Raw genomic sequence first — 11,899 nt, forward strand, 5'->3', positions numbered from 1 at the left:
CTAGATCATGCATGCGCCGCGGTCCAGGGACAGGTTCACAGCGCCGTCCTTCATCCAGAGGGATCGCTTCAGCCGCTTCCAGCCCACCTACCCCTATGTGCAGCATGAGATTGATCTTCCTCCCACCATCTCCCTGTCCGACGGTGAAGAGCCACCTCCTTACCAGGGGCCCTGCACCCTGCAGCTCCGGGACCCTGAACAGCAGATGGAACTCAACCGAGAGTCCGTGAGGGCCCCACCCAACCGAACCATATTTGACAGTGATTTGATAGACATTGCTATGTATAGCGGGGGCCCGTGCCCACCCAGCAGCAACTCGGGCATCAGTGCAAGCACCTGCAGCAGTAACGGGAGGATGGAGGGGCCGCCCCCCACATACAGCGAGGTGATGGGCCACCACCCAGGCGCCTCTTTCCTCCATCACCAGCGCAGCAACACACACAGGGGCAGCAGACTGCAGTTTCAGCAGAACAATGCAGAGAGCACAATAGTACCCATCAAAGGCAAAGATAGGAAGCCTGGGAACCTGGTCTGATTCCCTCCAACGTGCACTTCAGCTGGAGAAAGAAACCAAGGAGGGAAGCGGCCTCTGGGCCCCTCCTGCGCACAGTGTTGTTCAGTTTCACATGGTACAAATAAGTGAAACCAAATGAGCAAACACGGTCTTTGTTTCTGATTCCTTTTAGGGGAATTGCATGCAAACTAGACTGAAATGATACAAACTTCCATCTGGTCTGACCGCAAACAGTGTTTATTTGGGGACAGGGGTTGGGATGGGGGTGTGGGCAGGGGAAAACAGAGAAAGGGATGCTTTGAAGATATCATGAAATAAAACCCACAGAGGTATTTGATTTATTTAATTGTGAAAGGAGACTTTTTGCAGATAAATGAGGCCAGAATGGCCTGTTTTATAATTAACTGAATAAAGAAGGAAGCATTATTATATATTATTGTGGGGAAGAACCAGCCAGTTCGCTTTTTCTCCTAAGGTGTGGAACTTTTATTTTGTTTTAAAAATATGAATCAAAATTCCTGTTTTGTGTGCCAAGGTATAAAGTGGAGAAGTTAGATGAGTGCAAGGAGCTCCTTTGTGTTGTGATGATGTGTTTTAAAAGTTGCACTATCTTAATGTTGAAAATATTTACGAGGGAACTGTTTTACGTGAAGTTCTGTATGTTGTCTTTTCACCTGTGGATTGTAATCAGGCCCAAGGAATATCCTGGAGTGGTCCCCAGAATCATCCAAGAAAAGATATTTGGGGACGTAGCCTAACATTTTACCAACTTACGTAAATCAAAAAAGTCATTATTGTTGCAGGAGTTTGCATCAAATGGCAGTGCATCACTGAAGCTTTTGGAGACTTTTGGATGGAAGATAGGGAAGATTAAGTTCCAGCATTTCTGACTTGTTATTTTGAGTTACTCTGCTAATCTTAGGCTGCATAGTTTATGAGAAAATGAACACATGCATTTATGGATCCAGTATCATGCAGTGCTGCCCTCATCCTCCAGCAGTGCAATTTCTTCAGTAATTTAGATTTTTTTCACTATAGCATGAAATATATTCAAATACATACCTTATTTTATGCAATAAATTGTTTAAAATGCAAGGTGGTTATTCTGCATACTGTTGAAATATGTGACTCCTCAGTATATTCCCATTGCCTCTCCCCTTTCCTCGACAGCTTTGTTCAGTTCTGCAGGGCTGCTCAGTTCACAGGAGGCTCTCAGCAGCCACCCCACATCCAGCCTTCCCAGAACTTTGTGTGGGAGTGGTGTGGGTGGTGGTTTCTTATGCTTTGGAAGCCCCTAGAAATGACGGAAGAATGCCATGTTGCTGATCATGGTAAGAAGCCATTGTGGGTTATTGTATGTCACTAGTATTAGCATAGCATTCTTAAAGGAATGCAGTGCTCAAAACCTACCCAAATTCCCACAGGATTCTACCAAACCCTTCCCCAGGCCAGCTTTTGTACTGAAGGCAAAAACTGGACAGTCAGAGAACAGTGGAGGGGGCAAGTGACTGAAGAGCACTGGGTAAAAAGCACAACATGCAGTTAAAATGCAACTAGAAAACTAATTTTAAATATTGTTAGTTTTAATATTCCTGATATTTACAAATATTCAGTCTTATATACAATGAAAAAAATAACTTTCTTCTGCAGATGTAAGCACTGGCTTTTATAAGAGCAGCAGCCAACACGTTTAGCAGACACTGCGCGTGGAGAAGGGCTTATCTGCAGTACAGTCTGCCATGTGGAGGGTGGGCCTCTGTGGCCTCTTCACATAACAAGATGAGCTGGAATGATGATTCCATGACTCCCATCTATGCAGCTTTAAAGCCAAAACCGCGTGTGTGTGTTTGTGTCTGTCTGTGGGTCTCGAAGGTGATCCCTCAGTGCGGTGGCTCTGTGCTGTAACTGGAGAGACTGTTCCAAACCCCAAGAGTTGTCTGATCCTGGTCTGTGCCCTTCTGCTTCTTACCTCTGTAGATAGGTCACTGGTTTTTGTTTGTTTGTTTTGAGGATTGGAATTTCCATTACATTCATCCTTTGCACACAGTAACATCCACAGAACTAGTCCAACTCTTAAAAGGAGAGAGGAAAAACACGGGAACCAGTTGTCAGCTCATGCTTACAACCCTGTGTGGAAGTATATACAGTTGAGAGTCACAGTGGAGGTTCTGAGACTGGATTCAGTCTTGTTCCAGTGACACTTCGAAGGCCTCTGCTGGAGAGAAACCAGCTCTCAGGGCAGAGATTGGCTTGGGGCCAGAGAGGACCTTCCCCAACCCTGGAGATGCCCTGAAGGTTCACTGGCTCTCCAGATTAGCCTCTCTTCCTCTGTCAGGCAAAGATGAGGAGCCCGTGTTCCCATCGGGCCCTGCTGGCAGGGACTTGCAGTGGATTGTTGGTCAGGTGTGCCCGCAGATGCAGAGGCGAGGTGAGTGATTCCACCGTTCCAGTTCTCACGTGCAGTTTTGGTGAAGCAGGAGATGCACCCCACAGCTCTAGCTCTCAAATGGCTTCACAGTCCTTACTTCTCTACCTGCCTCAAGAAGGGTCTCAGAGCAGAGACTTGTGAATTCCTTAGTAACTGCGAGTATATGAATGTTTTGCACATGTCCACAGTATTGGTGAGATAATTATGTAATTCAGATACCTTTAATCATCTTTCAAGAAAGAGGCTCCTCCCATTCAACCACCCTAGAGAATTGCCTTTGTTAAATAGTTAAAGACACATACATATCAAACCATGACTTTGAAAAGTCTTCGAGGCTGGGGCTCTGTAATGAATTAGTTTAAAGGCCAAGGTCATAACATGAATTGGTAGTCAGTTTCCCTTCAGCACAAGGAAAAAGTGATTTAGATAGTAGCTCTTTTGAAGGTTGTGGCTGACCTGTTCATACCGTGTCGCCTCATGGCTAGCGTGGCATTGAAAGAGTAGCGATTGGGAAGATGCACTTACATAGTGGGGCCTATTGTTCTTTCAAGAACCCTTTTTTTAGCTTATAGAACCCATGGGTCCAGTTTAGTAACCAGTGATTTAGGCAATCAATGATAGGTTTATAATCTTAGATTATTCCAGCAAAGTGTGGATTGCATTGTTAGGAAGAACATTTGGTGGGAATGGACACTCCTGGACATACTGCTGACTGTTGTCCCTTGTTCCAGGTGTAGGAGACCCAAGGCATCTTGAATCCCATCTATAAGAACACAATCTTCCAGCATACATTTGCTTTTTCAGAAACTCTAGCATTGTTTTTAAATACTGACGCAATCCTTAATGGAAAAGAGATTTCATGAAGCAAATTACATATTTCAATAGTTGATCTATTTTTGGTGTCCAAAATTTACTAATACAGAAGCTTGACAAGCATGTCCTCACCCTCCCCATCACACAAACACATGGACACACACCCAAGCCACAAGAAATCCCAAGAGAGCAGAAGAGAATTTTTAAAAGATTTATCGTGAGGACTGCATTTCCATTCACTAATTTTGGCTCAAAATTAATTAAGAGGCAGGAAATAGGGGCCAACAGTAAATAGGGGAGGCCTCCTGACACCAGCAGAGGAATTTTGTACCCAGGCGAGGACTTCTTGAACTTCTACGTATCTCCATTTGATCTCTTTCACCTTTATTTCATCTTCATAAGAATGAGAGTCTCAAAAGGAAGCACTTTTTGAAAGCTTCTCTGACCTAGAAGAATCCATTCAAATCCCTGCCTTCCTCTCTCAACCAACAGTTCCCGTCTCTGACAGGGGCCATCCTCTATCTTCCATCCAGCGGCTCTTCTTTTTAGGAAGGCTCTGGTGCAGAGCACTTCAAATATGTCCTCAGGCCAGATACTGGTTGCTACTACAAAGACACACAGCACCCAGTCCCAAGCCCTCCCTCAAAGGACCGGCTCATGGCATTGGTCACTGGCAGGCTCAGAGACATTCTGCTGTGGGCGCAGGGAGCCCGGCCCCCCACGCAGCCATGACTGGATGCGCCCCCATCTCGGGGGCTTGCTGCACTGCTCGTTTATTGAATTTTGCTACTTAGAATGGCAACATTAACTTTGTGTACCATTCATTTTTTAAAAATTTTCCAAAGCTCAGCAGTGTATGAAAGAAAATACTGGGAAAGATACTTGGTTTCTGTTAACTTTTGCGTTGCTTGCTTAAGTGATTAAAGCCAGTGCTTGGAGCCAAGGCTTCATGCCACGAACACGCCCCACAGCCTGCCCTTTGCTCTCCTGCTCACACTGACCGAGAATGCCGCATGCTTGGCCTGCTGAGGTGAAAGGACAATTGAATGACAGGTGGGCAAAGGGAGAACTTCCCCTTCTTGGTGCGAGGAAAGTCACAAATTAAAAAATGTTGCTTCCAGCCCAGATCCTAAATGCTAGTTCTCAGCAGCTGCGTGGCTTACCATTCACCATTTCCACCACCGCCAGCTGCCAGCACCTCCACAGATCACAGAGATGTGAACAGACAATGGAAAGCACTCTTAGCCTTGCAGTGGTCTATATTTTTTAGGAACCAAGATTTCAGCATTCTTTATTAGCCAGCACGCTGTGTCCTTTGCCGAGTTCAAGTTTATGTTACTGCCAGGGTCAGACAGTCATTTGCTGCTGCTGCTGCTGCTGCTGCTTCCCAAACTGGATGCATTAGGAAGCTGCTGTCTGAGTGTAGGAATATCTTGCTAAAAAAGCAATGTCTTCCTTCATCCTTTTCTTTCTTCCCTCCGCGTGTCCTTGTTTTTGTGTAATGCGGGAGAGGGTTAGAGCTATAGAGATTATATATACACTATCCGTGCACATTATATATAGGTAGATATACCCCTATCATGTCAGAGATCTGCATGTCAGTTTTTCAGCAACTAAGGTGCCTCATGTTCTGAGTTCAGCAGATATAGGAACCAAGCCGCCCCCTCCTGCACTTGATGCTCCCACCTTTGTTGTGCCTCACTTAAAATGGTGCTTTTTTCAGTTGTCTGTCTTTTCTTGTTTTTATTTGTAAGGTGCTGTATATAAGTTGAATATATTATGCACATATCCTACCCAATGGGTAGAACAAAAAGTTGTTAATACTGTAATATAATGTATAGATGATACCAATTTTAACAGAAATGGCATAGAATTTGTGAATGCCTATGTGCTTCGTCCTCTTTTGTAAGGAAATTTGCAAATGGATGCATACAGATTAAAGTCTATGTAGTTTATTTTCCTATTAAATATCGATATTATAACAGAAGAGAAAGAAGTGTGAACAAACAAGCAACAGTTTATGATGACCAGCGTATATATAGCAATGGAAAGTTGCATCTTTGCTGTGAAAACACTTTAAAGAAAATACTTTTTAAAAAATCCCACAGCTTTTTGGTTGCCACTAGACGCTTCTTATTTTAATCATTTTAGTAATGCTCAGCTGGACCAGTGTTAGTTATATTTGAGTCAGAAAAATGTTGTTTTTCAACTTGCTTTATAATCTCCTGCATCTATCTCCTGCTGTAGCATCACAAAGGTGTCAGGCCTCAGTGAAAAGTGCACATTTTTGTTGTTAATATTGCAGAAACTGTGTCAGAGGAATAAGTAAATCAGCCTGCAGCAGAGGACTTTGTTCAGCTCCAGAGGCATCTGTGACCGTCTGTGTCCAAGTCTCTCTGTGCCTTTTTCTTTTACAAACTGAAGCTGTGGAGCCAATGAAGTAACAGTAGAGATTGTAGGGAAAGAATATCTCAGGAAAAACAAATCCACTTACAAGAACACCCTGTTCTTAGAAAAAGTGTTTAGTTATGGGTTAGCACTAGAAGAGACTTGGCTGTCGGCCAGCCAAGTGAAGGACCTCTCATCCATTCCCATTCATGTCCCATCGTAATCCTGACCCAAAAAGCAAACTCGGTTTTGCCATCAGTTAGAAATTACGTTTTGAATTGTATATTGTTACATCTCTCTTCCAGCTTAGTTTTTAGTGTCTGATTGTGACCTCTGCATTTATTTTCAAATACCCTAATTTTAAAACAAAAGAACAAGAAAAGTTTATAACACCGTGTTCATTAAAACCACGGTTGAATCTTGGGTGTGGGCATCCTTTTGAGTGTTGTCCATAAGAGCAGTTCGCGGAATTTTGCCCATCTGACCCATATTATCAGCTTATTCTGCCACCAAAGTAGAGTCTAATAAATTCCAAAGTTTTTGTTTGCTCCACGGTGTATGTTCTGACTTTGAAAATCACAATATAATCATACCCCTAACATCCAGGAAACAAATGACCGATTATCCTTAAACTGAAATTGACTCTACAATGCAACTCTTAATGCTGAATGGATTAAAAGTCAGCCCTTAGTATGTTTGAAAGAGCCGTGAAAAGTTGACACTCTTGTTGTTGTGGATCCTGCGTGTCTAGACCCATGTGTTGGTTCCATCATATACTGTAGGGTGCACCCCTTGGGATTCAGCATTAAGAACTGAGGCTCATTGTTGTCAGAAACAAAGCTCCCACCCCCCAGGTTCAACCTTGTGGGAGAACTGTTGAGCATGAGAATGTTCTAGACTCAGAGGTACTAAAATTTGTTACCACATCATTGCTTCCTTTCTACAGGACGAATTGAGGTTTAAACTTTACTGTTAATGATACTGGTTCATTTTAATGTGCTTGTTGGTATGTTGCTATTTTTCATTTCATAACTTTCAAAAATCATGCTAATTGTATACTTGTCTAGTTTAAGGCTATTTTAAAATATGTACAATACTATTCACAGCATTTAGTTCATTTAATTTTTATTATAAAGCAATCTACTAAAAAAGTACAACTGTATTTGAACTTTTCAATAGTTGGTTGTGAGCTATGATAATCAAAAGTCATTAAAATCTTTTTTAACAAACATTTGTGCTTACTTTTCAACATAATTCCCAGTTATATACAGAAAAAGATTTCCACCTGTCACGTATCTGCCTCTTTTACCTGAGCAATGGTGATGTAGTTCTTAGACCTAAGGTCTGTAATTGCAATACTTTTAAAGAAAGATGTTGCTCTCAGTGCTGTTTGTTAGTTATGAAATCAGATTTTTCTGCTTGTTCTTAATGCTGTGGTCAAACCATAGCAAAAAATCATTAAAAATAATCAGCGGCATACATTTGTCCCTTGGGTTTTTGTTTTGTTTTTTTATCTTTCAGCAACAAGGCACGTGCATGGGGAAAATGCTGTGTGTTTTAAGACCTGTCTCAAAGAAATACTTCTTATGGCTCCCTAGCTAAACTTCCCACTCAGCTTGTAGTCACTCTGACTTTTCAAAAATCACTACTTCATATTCTACTAGAAGCAATTCTGGTCAGATCATGATTCTTTTCCTAATGCTGGGTTCTACACAGGTCATTCAGACAGTCATCAGGTGCCCTCATGCAAGGAGTCCCCAGGGAAACTGCTCACCCCGCCTGAGGCGCCCAGGGAGGACTTTCTTGATGCCTCAAAGTCTTTGGGTGGCTGTCACACAAAACGGAAATGCTCAGCCCTAAATATGAACAAGATTTCTAACAATGACAACTATTCCACAATGGAACAGACCCCTCAGTGTGTGTTTTAAATTCCTTGGCATTGGAGGTCTCTAGTCAGTGATAATGTAACAACAGAGAGGCTCTAAATTTCCTACACCGAGAGACTAGAATAGTATTATCTCTATGCTGTAAATAAGAATATGGGTTCATAGATGATGACTGTGTGTGCACAAAACCCCACACAATCTACCAAACTACTGAAGTGGATTTAGCATGGTTGCAGGATATGCAATTTATTTTTGCATTTCTATGTACTTATAATGCGCAAATGGAAACTGAAATTTTGAAAATACCATTCAAAATGGTATGGGCCCCAAATTCTGGTATGGGCCCTAAATTCTAATGGGCCCATTTTAGATTCTGAATTAAATCCTTTAAGATTATTTTGGAAAGGGGATTTGAAGAGAGCTATAAGAAGGAAGAGAGCAATAGGAAAGTTTCTTTCCTGTCAAACAGCAAGTAGTCACTAACCACACCACACTCTGGAATAAATTCTGTAATCTCTGAATTTAGCAAACCATTAGAGAAATATTAAAGATACTCCCCAAATTTGCTAACGCTAACACTATGCAAACTTTGTTCCTGGAGACAGCTCTGCACAGAAGGAATGAGGGGAATCCAGGCTTGGGATCCCTGCTTATGCAGACCACAAGCAGCAAATCCAGTAAAACCTGGGACTGGCTTCTCACAACGGAGACACAGGGCTCCTCTCTCCCCCACTGTCCCTGGGAGGCTGTACCAGCTGTCACTTTGGAAGCTGTCTCAGAGCCAAGGATGTGGGAACTGTTAGCAGAGGAAACAGGCAAATGAGAGAGGAGAGAGAAAATACAAAAGGTGTAGGCTGAGCTGGTTCCCACTATGGGCCAAGGGGTTCAACCACACTCGAGAAACCATGCAGGCTGTGCCTCTGAAGGACAGGAGGCTGGGACATCTCCTCTGCCCACTGCTGAGGAGTGCCCTTACAGGTTCATCTTCCCAGTCACCCTGGCTGTAGACTGAGCAAGCTCAGAAGGCTTCAGCAAAAGACCTGAGACAGAAAAACAAAGGCTTGGAAGTGCTTGGAAACTGCTGGTGCACAAAGGAACCACCCGCTCTGGCTGGAGCTGAAGTGTGGGGGCCAAGAAACACCCGGCTCAGATGCCTCGGAGACAGTGCAGACCAAGCGACAGAGAGAACGGGCAGGGGTGGAGGGAATGATGGCAGGGAGAGAGGGCAAGCGCTATGTCCAATGCCCACACCATTGCTTTCTGTCTGAACCCCTCCTTGACGATGGTCTCGACACCACCCTGCCCTGGGCCTCCTTAATGCTCCAAAGCTGGTGAATTTGGGTAGTTCTCCATTGTACTTCAGTGCCACCTGACTGTCCCCAAACCCTTCCAACTTCTGAAGCTAAGCAATTCCTGGCTTTCTTTCACCCACTTATTTTAGTCATTTGTTTTGCAAACAGAAGTGTCAACAGCTGAGCAGAATCCACCTCGCCACACACTCACCTGGTCGCCCTCTCCCCACGGCCCAGGGAGACAGTCAGAAAGGCATGCTTGAAATAATCCCTTGGAACCTTCCAGAGACCCACCCAGAGTGGGCCATGGAATAAAGCCCCCATTCTGCTCTCCCATGATGACAGTGCACAGCATATGAGTCTGTTGCTGAGAACATTCTAATTAGATTTCCTTCACTACACTGTCTTGATGTTTTGTTTGAATGGATTCTAATTCAAACACACATTTTAAAACAGCTTCCCAAAAGTCTTAATGTCATGTTTCTGTCAAGACTCTAGCTTTTGCCTTAATAATGCAAACCTCATTCACCCAACTTTACACTTTCATGCTAAAAAAATCAGAAGTGCAAAAGCTGTTTTTGAACATAGCAGAGTGGTGACTAAAAATACTTTCAAAAGGACTTACTAGTAAGCACATACATTTTTTTTTATTATTCTAAAAAAAACTGCAGCTGTATATAGCGGCTCTTATATAACTTTCCCTGCTTACAAAGCCATTTTCATTTACAGAGTTGTATTTGTCTTCACTGTTACCAGTCATCTATAAGCACAAAACGTTCTGGCAACCTACACCAGCACCTAGAGCAAGCCACTCCATGCAGGCCCCAGGGGCCAGGGCTTCTGCGCAGTAGGTGAGACACTGTCTTTGGCGTGGGATTCCCAGGTGATCTGGCTCCTTGAATATTTCCTGCTTACAGTTAAAGGGCAGCACAGGCTTTGAATCTTAATAGATCTGGGTGGTCCGAATATTAGCTTCATCTCAAGTTAATTAATGTCCCTGACAGGTTTTAAATTCTCATCTACAGAACAGCAACAGCGATACTTACCTGGCAGGACAGTTGTGAAGACCCAAGGAATGTGCACGCCATAGGGCCTGACATAGGGCTCCTCATGAACCACGGCTGTTATCGATAAAACTTTCATGTTCTAGGCTGGGCGTGGTGGCTCACACCTGTAATCCCAGCACTTTGGGAGGCCAAGGCTGGCGGATCACGAGGTCAAGAGATCAAGATCATCCTGGCTAACACGATGAAGCCCCATCTCTACTAAAAATACAAAAAGTTAGCCGGGCGTGGTGGCACGCGCCTGTAGTCCCAGCTACTTGTGAGGCTGAAGCAGGAGAATCACTTGAACCCGGGAGGTGGAGGTTGCAGTGAGCCGAGATCACGCCACTGCACTCCAGCCTCAGTGACAGAGCAAGACTCCGTGTCAAGAAAACAAAACAACCAAAAAAAAACTTTCATGTTCTAGATTTAAAATTTTTTTGCCTGAATACAACAGATTTGTAAATGCCCTTTGCCTTTGGAATGCCCTCCACACTAAATGGCTGCAGCTTAAAATCTCAATGAAATAATCACAGCACTCTGGGAGGCTGAGGGGAGCAGATCACCTGAGGTCAGGAGATCGAGACCACCCTGGCCAACATGGTGAAACCCCGTCTCTACAAAAATACAAAACTTAGCCGGGCATGATGGCGGGTACCTGTAATCTCAACTACTCAGGAGGCTGAGGCACGAGAATCGCTTGAACCCAGAAAATGGAGGTTGCAGTGAGCCGAGATCATGCCATTGCACTCCAGCCTGGGCAATAGAGGAGACTTCATCTCAAAACCAACCAAAAAACAAAAATACATCCCAGTGAAATAAACAGGTGCTGATTTTATGCCCAGCAATGAGTACCACAGGGGCTTAGAGCACCGAGTGACAAGGCAAAGACCAAGTCACTGGGCCCAGAACTTCCTTTCCATGAGTTCAAGATCAGCCTGGCCAACATGGTGAAACCCTGTCTCTACAAAAAATACAAAAATTAGCCAGGCATGGTGGCGGGCGCCTGTAAGCCCAGCTACTCAGGAGGCTGAGGCAGAAGCATCACTTGAACCTGGAAGGCAGAATTTGCAGTGAGCCGAGATGGTGCCATTGCACTCCAGCCTGGGCAACAAGAGTGAAACTCCATCTCAAAAAGGGCATTCCTAACTTCTGAGGGAACACCTATCAATTATCAGAAAGCCATTAGGAGATTATTATTGGCTGTACAGAAACCTAAAGAGGTGGCAGTCTTACGCTGCTGGGGTCATCAGAAGGGAAAGGAAAGGGAAATAGAAGGGAACCACCAAGCAGATATTGAAGCCAAAAGAGCCGCAAGACAGGACCCTCCATTAGAAATGCTTATAGAAGGACCCCTAGTATGGGGTAATCCCCTCCGGGAAACCAAGCTCCAGTACTCAGCACAAGAAATAGAATGGGGAACCTCACGAGGACATAGTTTCCTCCCCTCAGGATGCTAGCCACCGATGAAGGAAAAATACTTTTGCCTGCAGCTAACCAATGGAAATTACTTAAAACCCTTCACCAAACCTTTC

The 11,899-nt window shown here is 43.9% G+C and overlaps 1 protein-coding gene across 15 annotated transcripts in view; it reads left to right on the plus strand.

Annotated features, from left to right (window-relative positions):
* The window catches only part of LDLRAD4 (low density lipoprotein receptor class A domain containing 4), a 445,676-nt gene extending 438,054 nt beyond the window's left edge, over positions 1-7,622 (plus strand). For all 15 annotated transcript variants that reach the window (XM_055239490.2, XM_055239474.2, XM_055239499.2 and 12 more), the window contains one exon: positions 5-7,622. In XM_055239490.2, coding sequence (XP_055095465.1) covers positions 5-535 — 531 coding nt within the window. In that variant the 3' untranslated portion in view covers positions 536-7,622. The remainder of the gene's footprint in view (positions 1-4) is intronic.
* The last annotated feature ends 4,277 nt before the right edge of the window (positions 7,623-11,899 follow it).

This window comes from Symphalangus syndactylus, chromosome 1 (genome assembly GCF_028878055.3).
Source record: "Symphalangus syndactylus isolate Jambi chromosome 1, NHGRI_mSymSyn1-v2.1_pri, whole genome shotgun sequence".
In the NCBI taxonomy this organism is placed as follows: domain Eukaryota; kingdom Metazoa; phylum Chordata; class Mammalia; order Primates; family Hylobatidae; genus Symphalangus; species Symphalangus syndactylus.